The sequence below is a fragment of the Barbus barbus genome (assembly GCF_936440315.1).
Source record: "Barbus barbus genome assembly, chromosome: 9".
NCBI classification, from domain to species: domain Eukaryota; kingdom Metazoa; phylum Chordata; class Actinopteri; order Cypriniformes; family Cyprinidae; genus Barbus; species Barbus barbus.
In genome coordinates, this window is record NC_136737.1 from 14739868 (window position 1) to 14755814 (window position 15947).

Below are 15947 nucleotides of genomic sequence, written 5' to 3' on the forward strand. Positions count from 1 at the left end.
AGAAAAAAAGTTATATTTTTTGAAAATAATGATTTAAAAAAAAAAAGTAAACGAAGCAAAAACAACCGAAGAAGAACCCGTGAAACTGAATAGGGCTATTGGTTAATCCTACAGTTATATTTAACGTAATTGTTAACGATTACACTTTTAACTTATTTAAAACACTTAATTTTTGCCATGTGGGATAAGTTGCTTAGTTTCATGCCACTTAATTTCCACATTTCCTAGAATGAAAACATTTCCACGAACACCTGCCTCCTCTCCAACAAAGCGTTGACTAGAGAATAAAACTGTCCCATCCTAAACATCAAAACTAAAATTAATTGTAGGCAGGAAGGCCAAATTAATTAAAAGGGGTTCGATGATGTTCAAGTCTCTCGTGGGAAGGCAGTCATTTGGCCAGTATATCTGGTTATGCGCTGTTGTGTATGTTTATACCAGCAAAGCCTGCAGTGTTCACCATCCAAGATGGCTGCGGGTGAGAGCAACAACCGATCCTCATGCCTAAACTTGTCTAATTCGGGGCCACTCGGCAATGCACCGCCGAGCAACAGCGCCCATTCCTCACCCGCCAGCAACGGGGGAGCCGTGGCTGCAGCTGGGGGGATGAACCGGAGCGCGGGGAACGCGAACCCCCGGTCGGGCCCGGAGAACGGCGGAGGCGCCGAGTCTGCGGTGAGAAGCACGCCGAGCGCGCACAACCCTCCGCGGCAGTCGATCGGTCCGAGCGGAGCGACTTCAGGCGCTGCGTCAAACATGACGGCGACACCATCATCTTCATCCTCCTCATCCTCATCCGCGTCTACCGCATCCTCGTCCGCCGCCGTCGCCTCGCTTCCCAGCAGCCCGGCTTCGGTTTTGGTTTATCGAGAGCCGGTCTACAACTGGCAAGCGACAAAAAGTACAGTGAAAGAAAGGTTTGCATTTTTGTTTAACAACGAAGTGCTAAGTGACGTCCATTTTTTGGTTGGGAAGGGAATGGGAGTGCAGCGCATTCCAGCGCACAGGTAGGGATGAATCAATGGCGGTCTGTTTGTATGTTTTACTGGAGTCTTTTTTTTTTATCATTCTGTATATTGCACTAAACTAAGTTTATGGCAAACTCTCCCGCTCGATGAATATAAACTAAAGCATTTGTTTCGGCGAGGATAAATCCATATTGAATCCTCAAATGGCCGTATTTACAGTCGGGTCCCGTTGCTCTTCGCAGATTTGCTCTCGCTGTGGGAAGTGCCGTGTTTGATGCCATGTTCAACGGTGGCATGGCAACAACGTCGACCGAAATTGAACTACCAGATGTGGAACCGGCTGCATTTCTAGCCCTTCTCAAGTAAGAATGGGCCGCGGAATGCTTCGCTGCACGCTTCATGCTCTGTACTGCTCTTCTGTGTGTTGACCCCTGCTGTCATAACGTCCTTCAGATGCCCTCTGCCATGTCACCGCAGTCAGCAGACCATTGCAAAAATTTGTCATGGTATATATACACGTGTTTCCGCCGATATAGCATACGGGTTCTGTTCCCACTAATACCCTACAACAGTGTAAAGGAGCTTTTGGATTCTTTGTTAGTTTTGAAGTGATTGTGGTGGCTAGAGCAATGATATTTTGGCGGAAATAAACAGTTACCATGGTAAATGTTTGTAATAAATCAGAACCTTACAATACACTAGACATTGTGGACAGACTTAATAACTCATTTCAAACCAACAATAAAACAGGGATCAATAATGTCTGTCAGTCTATCTTCTTAAGTTTGACTCTATCTATCTATCTATCTATCTATCTATCTATCTATCTATCTATCTATCTATCTATCTATCTATCTATCTATCTGACTGTCCAACCATCCGTCTGTTTATGTATCTATCTATCTATCTATCTATCTATCTATCTATCTATCTATCTATCTATCTATCTATCTATCTATCTATCTATCTATCTATCTATCTATCTATCTATCTATCTATCTATCCAACCATCCGTCTGTTTATCTATCTATCTATCTATCTATCTATCTATCTATCTATCTATCTATCTATCTATCTATCTATCTATCTATCTATCTATCTATCTATCTATCTATCTGACCGTCCAACCATCCGTCTGTTGATCTATCTATCTATCTATCTATCTATCTATCTATCTATCTATCTATCTATCTATCTATCTATCTATCTATCTATCTATCTATCTATCTATCTATCTATCTGACCGTCCAACCATCCGTCTGTTTATCTATCTATCTATCTATCTATCTATCTATCTATCTATCTATCTATCTATCTATCTATCTATCTATCTATCTGACCGTCCAACCATCCGTCTGTTGATCTATCTATCTATCTATCTATCTATCTATCTATCTGACCGTCCAACCATCCGTCTGTTGATCTATCTATCTATCTATCTATCTATCTATCTATCTATCTATCTATCTATCTATCTATCTATCTATCTATCTATCTATCTATCTATCTATCTATCTATCTATCTATCTCTGATGTGCTAAAAGAGATCAGATGTGTTAAAACATTAGCCACATTTAAATCAAGACTCAAAACTCATGTTTAGCTGTGCATTTGTTGAATGAGCACTGTGCTACGTCCGAACTGACTGCACTGTATTTTATGTATAATTATTTTCTATTTTTAACCGTTTTAAATGAATTTTAAATCAATTTCTATATCATTTTAAAATTCCTTGTTTTTATTATTTTTAATTCCTTGTTTTTATTGCTGTGATTATTATTTTTAATGACTATTTCATTCTCTTTTATGTAAAGCACTTTGAACTACCACTGTACTGTGTATGAAATGTGCTATATAAATAAACTTGCCTTATCTGTCTGTCTGTCCGTCCATCTATCTCTCCGTCCATCCGTCTGTTGTTCTATCTATCTGTCTGTCCATCTATCTCTCCGTCCATCCGTCTGTTGTTCTATCTATCTGTCTGTCTGTCCATCTATCTCTCCGTCCATCCGTCTGTTGTTCTATCTATCTGTCTGTCTGTCCATCTATCTCTCCGTCCATCCGTCTGTTGTTCTGTCTGTCTGTCAAGACCTGTCTGTTTGTCTTTCTATCAGCTTATGTCTTTCTGTCAATCTGTAAGTCTTAAGTCTTTTTTCCCCTTTGCAATTACAGATTTTTATACTCTGATGAAGTGCAAATTGGACCAGAGACCGTTATGACCACGCTTTACACAGCCAAAAAGTACGCAGTACCTGCGCTCGAAGCCCACTGCGTCGAATTCTTAAAGAAAAACCTACGTGCTGACAATGCGTTCATGTTGCTTACCCAGGTAATCACAGGAATTTGAGTCCGATTTCATATTGGCAATAGGAACTGACATATTGGACAACGCCTTTGTTTCTAGTTTGTCCCCTGGCCATCTTGAGTCCCCATGTTTGACAGCTCCCTTTGAAATCCTAGCAAACAGCGCCTCGAGCGTATTGAGTGTCTGTTTTTTTTTTTTTGCGCAGTCAATTATAGATTATATGAAAACATGGTTCATTTTGCTTTCAGGCACGTCTTTTTGACGAGCCCCAGCTGGCTAGTCTCTGTTTAGAAAATATCGACAAGAACACAGCTGATGCGCTAGCCGCCGAGGGCTTTACGGATGTCGACCTCGGTACTGCTCTTAAGTATCAAATATTATATCACAACAAAATGAGATCAGAAGAATAAGAAATAGACCGTTTTATGTTCCCTCCTGTGCAGACACCCTTATGGCAGTCCTGGAGAGAGACACGCTGGGTGTACGGGAAGTGCGTCTCTTTGGGGCTGCGGTTCGTTGGGCGGATGCCGAGGCCCAAAGGCAACAGTTACAGCCCACGTCGGAGAACAAGCGCAGAGTGTTGGGAAAAGCGCTTTCCCTTATTCGCTTCCCGCTCATGACTATTGAAGAGTTTGCAGCAGGTAATTTCCTGAGTGCTTTTCTGAAAAGTGGATCTGCAGTATTTCACTTGACCGTCTAAGCTAAAATGCTAGTGATAGCTGCTCTAGCTTCCTGAGTGGCACTAGCCATCGAGCTAAACCTTGTGTATGTGTACGATAGGTCCGGCTCAGTCTGGTATACTCACAGACCGGGAGGTGGTCAGTCTATTCCTGCATTTTACCGTCAATCCAAAACCACACGTGGAGTTTATTGACCGGCCTCGCTGTTGCCTCCGGGGGAAAGAGTGCAGTATCACACGTTTCAGTCAGGTGGAGAGCCGCTGGGGCTACAGCGGAACCAGTGACCGCATCCGGTAAGCGTGTTTTTAAAACCATTGATTGAAAAAGTGCTGAGACATTGAACGGGAACATGTGGATTTGATTCTAGCCATTTTATGTACCTGATATAGGTGGAACATTAAAAACTGTTGTCGAGTAACGTTTGCATTTAAATTCCTCACAGGTTTTCTGTGAACCGCAGAATATTTGTGGTGGGATTTGGGCTCTATGGGTCCATACATGGTCCAACTGACTATCAGGTCAACATCCAGGTGAGAACAAAACTATATATATATAAAAAAAAAAAAATCATATTTCAAGCATGATCTGCCTGCAGTATGTTCACTGACAGTCAGTGCTTGTCTGGCGGATGGTCTTCCTGTCTAGGCGATTCTTGGCCAGAATCAATTGCAATAAGGACCAGATTTTATGCTGCAAATTAAAAGTCTTGCGACCAGTAATTTTTGTAGTTTTGCACTTGAATTTGATTTTGGAAGTGTGAAAATATGGCCATACGTGAGTGGTAATGGTGCATATTTTCTTCTAATGTAGATCATACATACAGACAGCAACACAGTTCTCGGTCAGAATGATACAGGCTTTAGCTGCGATGGAACGGCTAGTACCTTCCGAGTCATGTTCAAGGAGCCTGTGGAAATTCTTCCCAGCGTCAACTACATTGCCTGTGCCACCCTCAAGGTAAAACAGACTACTAAACGAATTGGTGTATTAGCCCATTCATATGCCAAAATTGTTATTATAAATACCACCTACAAGCAATGGCAAGTACCAAATCTTGGTTCCTTGCATCTACAGTTCTGTTATTGTTTGTAAAGCTAATACTTTAACTAAAGTCTATTGGCTATCAATTAACTTTGGGGAAATATAGGATTTTTAATAGGAATACATGGAATCTGGAATTTTAAGTGAGAGCGAAAGATTTTCCCAACCAGATTTCATTTTGAAGTTGGTTAAGTGAATTTATTGCATTGTCATTGCTGTTTTTGGTTTTAAAATTGACTTCTTTGTGAGCTGTGCTTCAAACATCACTACGCTATTGGACAATGGACCTTTTTTGACTGCACATATAGTTCCCTTGAAATCCCTTTGTTACCAAAGAATAATAATTTAATACAATGTCTATATAATTTAATACAGTACTTCATGAATTATAAATTAACCTTTGGTGGATTGATGCTTTTGCAGGGGCCAGACTCTCATTATGGGACCAAAGGGATGCGTAAAGTCACCCACGAAGCCCCTGCTACTGGTACCAAGACCTGCTTTACATTCTGCTATGCTGCAGGCAATAACAATGGCACTTCTGTAGAGGATGGACAAATCCCAGAGGTCATCTTCTACACATAATGACTAAGCAGAATCATCTCACGATTGAGGATTCTTGCATTGCATTTTGTGGCCAATTCACTGGTATCCATGTAGACCGGTGACCAAATACTGATCTCTCATTTCTAATGGCTTTTGTTTCTAAGATTTGAAGCATGAGAATTCAGTCCTTTCAAAGTGTACTTAGGGTACATATTATTTTTCTACCCAAGTAGCACCTCGTAGTACCACCTTTATGTTATGAGCAGCCAATGTCATTGCTAATTAATGAACAAATAGGTGAACTTGTCATTGCAATGATTTACTACAGGTACAGTTCAACTCTAGAGGGTAACTCTCTTCCATTTGTACATTTATTTGAATGTTGACAACTGGGGTTTCTTTTGGTCCACCTTTGACCCTTGATTGTTCAGTGCTCATCGGTCCTTCAAATCGCACTGATGCACTTAAGCCCCCAGGTGCAACAGCAAGTTTGGGGAAAGTACACTACATCTCAATTAAGACGTCAATTAATTGTAAAATGTACTGTTATGTACCCGTTTCGAGTGGCCTGCACCCCTTGCTAGAAGTGAAACTCCATTTCCTTGACAGCAATGTGAACGGTAGATGTTTATATGGTGTTTTACCATAGTTGCCCTTGTAGTGATAAACCACAAGAGCACTTGCATTCACAATGCCACGATGTATAAAAGCTCTAAAGTATTGACTGCAGTGAAATGCTGAACACATTTTCGTTAACGATTCTGAATCTTCATTTCTTGATGTTGATTTAAGGAAGATGAACAGGAAACAGCTTCATGAATGTACCAATGCTTACCTTGTAAGCGCTGTAAATATAATGTCCTTGTCTTGTTTCTGTATGTTCAATTAAATTCTGCACCCCAAGCTTGTTATATTGGACCAATTTATGCAGCATACATGATACCTAATACTAACAACTTTTTGTGAGTGGTGTTAGCAAACCTCCTCCAATCTAAGTGTCCAAGTCTAAGGTCATAACACTCGTCTACCACATCAGATGGCTTTTAAACTAGTGCACCGCTCACATTTAGCTGATTCTAGTTTCAAACACAAATGTTTGGACAAGTGAAATGCTGAAGTTTAATACTTGAACATATTAAACATGCACTAATAACAGTGATTGCCTTGGCAGGCAATGCCAATTAGAGTTAACATGCAGTCAATCAACTTTAATGGACCTTAGTCAGAATGCTACCAAAACAAATTCCTCGTATGTGTAAACACCTGGCATAAAGCTAATTCTGATTTTCAATAGGTGGCATATTTACCATTGCACAAATGGAGGAAAAAAAAAAATTAGGAGGGGGTAAAACTATCGTACAATCAGTACAATACAGCCTATTGAAGAAACCATACATTAAACCCCCATTTTCATGCATATGAATTTTTTCCAGACTAGATTTTTTCCAATTATTACTTAAATTGAAACCAAAACCTACAATAACCTTGAACGTACACATGCACACACTATACCTGACCGATCTTATTAGAGACATGCTAACAACTCAGACACCGCGCAGAATTGCCATAGCGCCAGAAATCACTACATTAACATTTGGCAACTGGAAAAATGCAACTATTCAGCAGTGACAATTTGGGTCTGTTACCGCACTTGTTAGGCTTATATGTCTGTTCATTTCCTATAAAACACGGTAAGTATCATGACAGCATGGTAAATTAAAAAAAATAAATAAATATATATATATATATATATACACACGTGTGTGTGAGAGAAAGAGAGAGAGGAAAAATTACACCTGTAATTTCAAAGTGAAGCCTTATAATAAACCCTACTCTTAACAGCGCTCTTTTATTTCCTTCTCGACAACCAAATGGTCTCCAAAATACTGTGCGATTCCTAGCAATGGGGTCAGCTCCGCCTCCTCACTAAGATAAAAGTTGTCTTTTCCTTGCTCAGAGTTGCTCTCAGATTGGTCCTGAATCACTCTTAAGCGAAGACTCCTAGTTAGACATTTTTAAGCTAAAATAGGAGCTCTCTGAGAGGATTCTTAGAATCTTTATGAATACGGGCCCAGGTTTCCAGAAATATTTTACTTTGAGGTAGACTGCTAATATCTTTTAATGAGATTACAGTAAGTACAGAATATCCATGTGTATTAATATGCAGTCTATGTATACAGTACATAAATTGTGCAACTCATTACATTTGACTCCATTTTAGCACAAAACATTTTTAATTCCACTAGGAAGTGAGAAAAGCCACCATTTACCTGTTGGTCTATACTACAGATGCCTGCATAAGGCAGACAAGGCATCTTAAAGCCATGGTCACATCTAATATAGTGTTCTGGTCTCTATAATGGAGAAAGAAATATAGCTCAAGTAAATCTATAATTTGTCCAAGTGGTTGTCTAAAGCTGAAATGCCCTTGCGCTTTCGTGTGTCAGACAATCTGGGCAGTCTTGGAATTGGCTTCTATGGAGTCTCCAGACAGGCTCACTGTTGGAAAGCCTGGCCAGATGTGTTGGAGCGAAGGTCAGCTGTGAAACCTGCGCAAAGATAACAGTTCAGGCCATGTAACAATGAAGACGACAAAGTGTCTTTTGATTCACTCACCAAATGATTAATTGACAAGTAGGCAGGCTTTGACCACAAACATTGGTGTTCCCGTAATCTGGGATTCCTCAAATACAAGCCCACGCTTCCTATTCAGTACACCATAGATGCCACAAACAACAGACTCTGGGCACTGTAGATGGATGACAAAGTTAGAGTACAGTAGCAAATACTGAAAGAGCACCAACTAGAATTTCAAAGTTGACTGCTTGCATACCTTAATCTCAACCAGGTACACAGGCTCAAGAAGCCTGGGCTCAGCTGTGAGCTGACAGGCGTAAAGCACCCTGCGTGCCGTGGGTATGATCTGGCCACCACCACGGTGGATGGCATCAGTGTGCAGGGTCACATCATGAACGTCAAAACGAATACCACACGTTCTCCTCACAAGTCTCCCTAAAGAACAAAATACCTTCAGAAAGAGCGCAAAGACAAAAAAAAAACAAAAAAAAAAATGCCATTTCTGACCTTAACCAATAGTTCTGTTTTGGGACAAAATAGTTGTTTGGTTTAAAAACCAACCTTTGGATGGGTTTGAGGTAAAGATTCTCCTTTTTTCCAGAGGTGAAATTTGGTCCCATAATGCGCACCTTCAGGCCAGTGGACACAGCCCGAGAAGACACGGCCAAAGGCATAGAAACGACCTTTGTCAGATGTTGGCATCATCTTAGAGATGTACATCATGAGAAGCCATTTGGGGGGGGGGGGGGGGGGGGGGGGGGGGGGGGGGGTCACAGTTCTTGATACCTGAGAAAATGGTGAAAATTTAACTTATCAACTTTGAATAATCTAGAGAAACAAATAAATTCCTAGCTTAAATTCTTATATTCTGAGAGCTACAACATACCCACGACAGCCTCATCTCCAGGTCCTTCATAAAGCAGCTCACAGTTGTACTTCTGAGCAGTAACCGGTGAGGACAGGTGGATAGTGATCATCTGAAGCAGAGCTTCTCCTGCAGGCAGCCAGCGACGCATCACAGCCTTCAGCAGTGGCTTGCTCTCCTTGTCCTCAGACTAATTTGATGTCCAGCTTTTCAATCAGTTTAGCGGTTTCCTCAAAGTTCATGATGGCATCAAATGTCTATACAATGGGAAAATTTACAGCTCCATAAAATATCCATATGCACAAAGCAAACAAATCTAAGTTGTTCACAACAGCCATATCAGACTGAATTTTCTCATCAAGAAAATCAGGTCAAAGTGAAGAATTTTTAAAATCATCATTAATGGCTTGGATAGCAACCATTGTGTTACCACTCAGTGCAAGATTACTCACTTTAAAGATAGGGTCCAGGATCAGTTGATCAGAAGTCCTGGGAAGTTTTTTGCCATCTGGTGAAGTGGCAGACTTGCTAAACTTACCAGAGGAAGGGTCAAAGTACCTGCAAGAAATGGTCACGTTACATAAAGAAACATTACATTATATTCAGTCTTGCTGTTCTGTTGGGTTTTCCCATCTCACCGGTTTCCCAAAAGCTTCTTCATGTCCTCCTCCTTCTTGCACCGCTCAGCTGGTCCCAGCCGGGCTTCACCTTTGGCAGCAAACTTCATCACATACATCTCTGCAAACTGCTTCAAAGTGAAAGCCCATCCATGCAGTCCAGATTCAAAGCCAACAGTACCCACGACTGGATCAATCTAAGAGCATGATGTTAAGTAGACAGTGTACTAGGTTAGTGAACATTTTAGGCCAATCAATTTAAAATTCAACGCAGAATAATAGCATACAAGGAGAAGGTTTTTGAAAAATGTAAAAGGTCCCATGAGCAAGCCATGAGGCACTCACCATAATGTTGCCCATAGGTCCATTCTCATCCTCACCATAGGTGGAGATGATCACATTGACAGTCTCAACGATGCGCTGGAAGGTCTGGTACAGCTCTTCAGGGCCCAGCTGCAGCTCCAGCAATGCACGGTCCAGCTTGTTCATCAATACTGGCTTTATTCTCTCACCAATGGCCTGTCTGAGCACAGTCTGTCTGGATGCACACACCAGCAAGACAGTACTTTTAAATTATTTGAATAAAAAAAGCCACAGATCATGCAACATTTTAGACTGCAAGTCTAATTCTCACATCTGGCACCCTACTCTTCAAAATAAAAGGTTATTTTTTTGGAATCTAGGATTCCATGAAGAACGTTTAACATTCACAGAACCTTTTCATTGCACAAAAAGTTCTTATGATAAAAGGCCATTTTAAAAAGATTGTTCTAATAGCCGTTTAGCGAAAGGTTCTTTAGGAGAACCTAAAATGATTCTATGGCATCACTGCAAAAACACATTTTTAATAGTGTACCTACTACCAAAACACCACAATTTTAGAATCACAACGACAATTGATGCACTCACCAGACATACAATCCACGACCACTAATGCACACTCTGTGACATGAAGCGCAGAGTAACCCCTGAAGAGAAGTCAACATGCCCAGGTGAGTCAATTAGTTTGAGGAAGCCTGAGCCATCTTTGCACTGCTTAATGAAGGCCAAATCATTATCAGTGAGCTCATAGAACATGGAGATGGCACTGTGGGGGCAAATGGTGAAATGGTTAGAACAGGCACCTAATTCTCAATGTTTGTATGCCAGTCTTTACAGATTTAGGCGTTGCGATGTGGAATGGGAATGTTTAACTCACGTGGACTTGGTGATGCAACACTCCTGCTCATCCTTCCTCGTATCTGTGAAACGGGTCTCTCCAGTACGGGCTAAGGCAATAATACCAGCTTTTGACACCAGAGAGTCAGTCAAAGTGGACTTGCCGTGACCAACGTGCGCAATCAAAGACATGTTACAGATATTGGACTTCTTGTCCATGATGGCACGGATCTGGTCTACTGTGAAGTTCACCTAGGGAGGTGAAGAGAGGAAATTTTAAATGAATTATTTCTGGTTATAAGAAAGAATATAATGCAACTAAATGTGCACTCAGTCCCAACAATACCCATGGTTTTGGACTAACAACTGCCAGTTGATCTAGAGGCATGAAGTACAAATTATGCAGGAGCAAAACTATGTTTAGCCTATTTTCTCTTCCTCCAAGTGTAATATGAACAACACTATTCTAATGAATTTGAGCAGTGCTTTATATTTTAGCAAGATGTATATTGTGGCTTTTATTTCAATGACAATAAATGCTAATACTCATGCGGCCATGTGATGACCACATAATGGCAGCACCCATGAGGAGGCATGTACAATGAAATTCTAGAGCAGGGGTGTCAAACTCAGCTGGAGGGCCACAGCCCTGCAGTATAGATGCAAACCTAATTAAACACACCTGATCCAGCTAGTCACATCCTTCAAGCTTATTGGAAACTACATTGTTTGTGTTGGAACTAAACTCTGCAGGGCTCCGGCCCTCCAGGATCTGAGTTTGACACCCCTGATCTAGAGAATCAATATCTGGGATAATCCTGTGTTAGTGAACATTTTAATACAAATTAACTTGTGCTGAACTTTATTTGCAAAATACAACAATTGCAGAACAATGTACAAAAGTAAACATCAACTTGTTTTGTGGCCACATCACTGAAACAGACATGTGAGAATCAATACAGTTGACAACAGACAGGCAACAAAATGGGGTAGTAAAGTGATCCATAACATCTCTTCATCATTTCAGTGCAAACTAACTATGCACTAAAAGTGATCAATTAATCTAAAATTTATTTACAACAGTAGCTGTACATAACTTCTAGACTAGGCAGAGTTTAATTCATACGCTGGTCAGTGTTTCAATAGCGTCTCGTACAACATCTTCACTATTAAATCAAATTTAACCACTCCAAGCACTTAAATCGTGATATAATATCAAACTTTAGAAGATGAGTAACGCATAAAGTAAATGCCACCATATATCGACTTACCATTTTGCCCGATGTTTTTGGATTCGTTTACACCGCCTACCACGTTAAGACACAGGCAGGAAAGAGACCGAGGAAAGCAACCCTCGTCAATATATATCTAGCGCGCCTTACGTATTGTACGTCATGACGTCGGGCCATGGCTCACATTTAAAGGCGTATCACTATAGCAGTTTCAAGGATGACAGAAAATGTAGAGAACAGGGTATTATAATTTAATTACAGTAAGTAACAGGCACGTAAAATGGCACAAAATTAAGAAAAAAAAACGGTTTTATACGGTTTCCTTTATATATTTTCGGAATAAAACATGCATTCGACCAGCAGGTGGCGCCTCGTTACTAAATTCACAAAGCCTCTGTTAAAATGTCTCCAAAGTCTTGCAAACTCTGATTTACACACTGTCAATATTTTTTAAGTTTCTCATGCGGTTGTGATTGACCAGTAAGGAATTTGGTGGGTAAAAAGTGATGCTAAAGGTGATGAGGCTGTAAATCATATATCTGACAGATTATGTAGGCCAGGGCTGTCCAAACTCGGTCCTGGAGGGCCGGTGTCCTGCAGAGTTTAGCTCCAACTTGCCTCAACACCTTGATTAGCTGCTTCAGGTGTGTTTAATTAGGGTTGGAGCTAAACTCAGCAGGACACCGGCCCTCCAGGACCGAGTTTGGACAGCCCTGATGTAGGCGATTAGTATATTGATGTGGTACTGTATGTGGTTTGGCTGGAATTAATCAAAATTTCCTTTGCTTTATCAGGTTAGGTGCCATATTGATTTTAACACAAATAAAAAGCTGTGCGGAATAGACAGCCTTCACAATAACAAGCACTGTATAAAAGTCTTAAATCATGTAATTTTCTTAACTCACTTTTAAAACTGTTTTATGGAGTTTGCGTTTGCTTTAAGTTTTCAGACAGACGTTTCGTCAGCTAAATAATTGCTATGTTGTTAACCATTGAACGCACTGTACTTCTGTTCCTCACAGCCTCATTTCCATTCCTGTCAAAAATTAAAATGGCTCTACCTAGGCTATGTGTTAGGCCTATTACATTTCAACTGAGGATGCTCAGATTTTGGCATTAGTAGTTTAGCATTATCTTTCATTATTAGTTAAACCTATCTACTTACCTTCCTACCTATTACATATTCAGTATCTGTTCATGAAGTTTAAGAAAACATTCATGATTTTAAAGGGTTTTTTCATACCTTTGAAAAATGTTTAAAAACTTTCAAATTATGAATAAGATTATTTTTTAATTGGAGTGACTCCACTCTAAACATTTTTTGGAAATGTATACAAATTGTATAAAAAACAATTCTAAGAACTTGACACTTTTTTTAAAACAGGATCTTTTAAAGATTTCACCTATGTATTATCACAGACATCCTTATTCATTGATGACCTTTTAAACTTAGGATGTTTTAATGCCCTCAAATATCCCTGTACCACCAGGTCTGCCTGCAAGCTTCACATTCAGTGGCAGTCCTGTAACCCACAAAAGCTGGCAGATAAAGTACGTTACAGCTGGATTGAATATGTGATTCAGCACATTGCATGCTTTGGCTCAGGGTCATGCATTTGCTTTGAAGCCAAGGGCATAAGAGCAGCTTGATGCATGCACTCAACTATAATGACAGATTTTGCACAGTGAGAATGTTTCATTTCTAAACACTTTGTGCTCTATTTTTGTTTGTCTTGCAGCCTATTCTACAGACGTTTGCAGGACTAGAGCATCCAGACGGCTACAGTGCCCACGCAGATTGCATGTGAAGTAGAGAAAAAAGTATACAGGTGCATTTGTGCTCTTACCGTCTATGTGACAACAATCTTCACTGTTGTTGAGAGGTGTATGGGAGGAAGAAGAGACTGCAACCACATTAAGGTCACAAGTTCACTGAATACAACCATTTTAACTGAACCGAAAACAAACGCTTTTTGACAGTGACACAATAGGACACCATCAGTCTGTCTTGAGATGAAATCAGTGACAGAAAAGAGCGACTTGGTCAGGCGCATGAGCCTTCAAACCATCTGAGTGGCTAAGAAGTATCAGTCATGAAGTGAATGCAAACTCAATGAAGTGAGCTAAATTTTGTTTTTTTCAGTCGGCGCATTCATGGGATGTTGGTTACGGCTGCTTATGCTTAGTTAAGTGCTTTTCAGTGTCACTGGCTAAGTAAAAAAAAAAGATCAAAATTTTAAAGGTAAAAAAATGGTATGGTAAAAACCTGTCAGTTGGTTAACCGTAAGTTCCCTTAAATGGTTCGTTTCATTTAATTTCACAGTAAAATACTGTTAAACGGTAAGAGAACATTTTGGAGACATTATGGGAATGTTAGTTTTAAATGTTTTCTGAATGTTCCAAAACAAGTTGTAACAAGACAAACATCCAACTAAAACGTTTCAGAAAAAAAACTTTCCATAAACGATGTATTAATAATTTCTTTGTGCTAAAGTTTTGAGAATAGTATGAAAGACTTATTATCTTTGAACGAACATTGTATTTGTTCGTCTATTCTCACCGGAGCTTATGCTACACCTACGTCTTACGTCATCCGCTGGAACGCCTCTTCTCGTGAACATGTGTACGACAGTTAGCGGAAGCTAGAGATTACGGTTTATTAAGTTTTAAATATGGATATTTTTCTTACACAAATGTGTCAATTCACCTCAGAAGGCCTTTATTAACCCCCAGGAGCCGTGTGGAGCTCTTTTAATGATGGATGGATGTATTTTATTGGACTTTAAAATCTCAACGCCATTCACTGCCATTATAAAGCTGGGAAGAGCCAGGACATTTTTGAATATAACTCTGATTGTATTTGTCTGAAAGAAGAACGTCACATACCCCTAGGATGCCTTGAGGGTGAGTAAATCATGGTAATTTTCATTTTTGGGGAGAAATATCCCTATAAAATGTTGCTTAAAATGAAGAAAAAGTGTCCAATGTTTTCTATTCTTTATAAAGCATGCAGCAAAGGTGTCCTTGCCTGAGTCATTAGGGCTTTATTAATAGAAACAGTGCGGAAAAATCTGTGCATCACATTCGAAGCCTCTTAGTTTGCCATTGATTTTTGCCTAACTGATGTTTCAAAAGGGCTTTCGTCTTAGTAAACAATACTTTTAAGGACACTGAAGTATTGTAGAAGAGGGGGAAATATTCAGGAAAACCATCCATCCTTCAGTTTAACTTCAAACGTTCCCTGAAATTGACACTCCATGTACAAATTCCACCATCTAATTATGTATCTTGTGGAGAGGTACGTGAGTGATTTGTAAAACGGCGGCTGATGCTTTGAATCGTATGCGTGACGCTGATAACTTTGATGGTGAGTAAGCGCAGTGGACATACGTAAATCTGACAGTGCCATTAATGCCTGTTTAAAGTTCCCCTGAATACAAATGTCATTGTGCCTTAATTGATGACTGAATCTGTGCTTGCTAATAAAGAGTAAGCAAACAAATGGCTCTGGTAAATTTCAACAAAGCCTATATACATGATAGATCTCCTCTGAGAATGAGAAATGATTTTTTAAAGCTACAGCCTACACAGTAGATGATTCCTCGTAAATCACGATGGCTTTCAAAGTTGGATGGGCCTGTTCAGCTTCAAAGTTTTGTGTGGCAGGTGATGAAATAAGAGTAGATGGAGATAGACTTGCTTTAAGAGAAGACACACTGCCTGATGAGATGATAGTTGTTCCTGCGTGACTCAAAGCAGCTCTGACGGCAAGAACAGGATGAGAACAGATCTCTACAATTCAGAAATAAATAAAATAAAATTTGCCATAAGTCTCGTAAAGGTGGACAAGCAGTAGCCTATATTAAATAAATAAAAACAAAACACAACATTCTGGTGAAGTCAGAAAAGTATAATTTTAATACTAAAATTAAAATTGATAATTAAAATAAAAAGCAAA

The 15947-nt window shown here is 39.9% G+C and overlaps 2 protein-coding genes and 1 pseudogene across 6 annotated transcripts; 1 reads left to right on the plus strand and 2 right to left on the minus strand.

The window, feature by feature from the left end:
* Nucleotides 1-63: 63 nt before the first annotated feature.
* Nucleotides 64-6450, plus strand: LOC306875225 (BTB/POZ domain-containing protein 2-like; the record flags this gene model as incomplete). Of its 4 annotated transcripts, none has more annotated exons than XM_079425694.1 (9): nucleotides 250-917; nucleotides 1211-1330; nucleotides 3141-3297; nucleotides 3522-3627; nucleotides 3717-3914; nucleotides 4054-4246; nucleotides 4396-4483; nucleotides 4764-4910; nucleotides 5418-6449. In XM_079425694.1, 9 exons carry the CDS (start codon nucleotides 415-417, stop codon nucleotides 5577-5579), a joined length of 1674 nt encoding a protein of 557 aa, XP_079281820.1. In that variant the 3' UTR covers nucleotides 5580-6449. The 4 variants fall into 4 exon arrangements, with proteins under 4 accessions (XP_079281821.1, XP_079281820.1, XP_079281819.1 ...); XM_079425693.1 differs by having other exon boundaries at nucleotides 415-1007; nucleotides 5418-6450; XM_079425695.1 differs by lacking the exon at nucleotides 1211-1330 and having other exon boundaries at nucleotides 64-1007; nucleotides 5418-6450.
* A 1334-nt stretch (nucleotides 6451-7784) lies between these two features.
* Nucleotides 7785-10323, minus strand: LOC306875245 (elongation factor 2b-like; annotated as a pseudogene). The gene is made up of 9 exons (XR_013785843.1): nucleotides 10316-10323; nucleotides 9945-10137; nucleotides 9621-9796; nucleotides 9435-9540; nucleotides 9004-9239; nucleotides 8679-8903; nucleotides 8374-8552; nucleotides 8157-8289; nucleotides 7785-8089 (listed from the first exon to the last, which is right to left on the minus strand). The product of XR_013785843.1 is annotated as an elongation factor 2b-like (transcript).
* Nucleotides 10324-10514: 191 nt separating this feature from the next.
* Nucleotides 10515-12106, minus strand: LOC306875226 (elongation factor 2b-like). Its single transcript, XM_079425697.1, has 3 exons — nucleotides 12029-12106; nucleotides 10798-11009; nucleotides 10515-10686 (listed from the first exon to the last, which is right to left on the minus strand). The coding sequence occupies exons 1-3, from the start codon at nucleotides 12029-12031 to the stop codon at nucleotides 10530-10532; spliced, it is 372 nt and encodes a 123-aa protein (XP_079281823.1). The 5' UTR covers nucleotides 12032-12106; the 3' UTR covers nucleotides 10515-10529.
* Nucleotides 12107-15947: the final 3841 nt, after the last annotated feature.

Coding starts and splice junctions, on each gene's coding strand:
- LOC306875226 (XM_079425697.1), bottom strand. Junction 10,687..10,797: donor TGTTGCATCACCAAGTCCAC/GTGAGTTAAACA, acceptor TTGCCCCCACAG/TGCCATCTCCATGTTCTATG.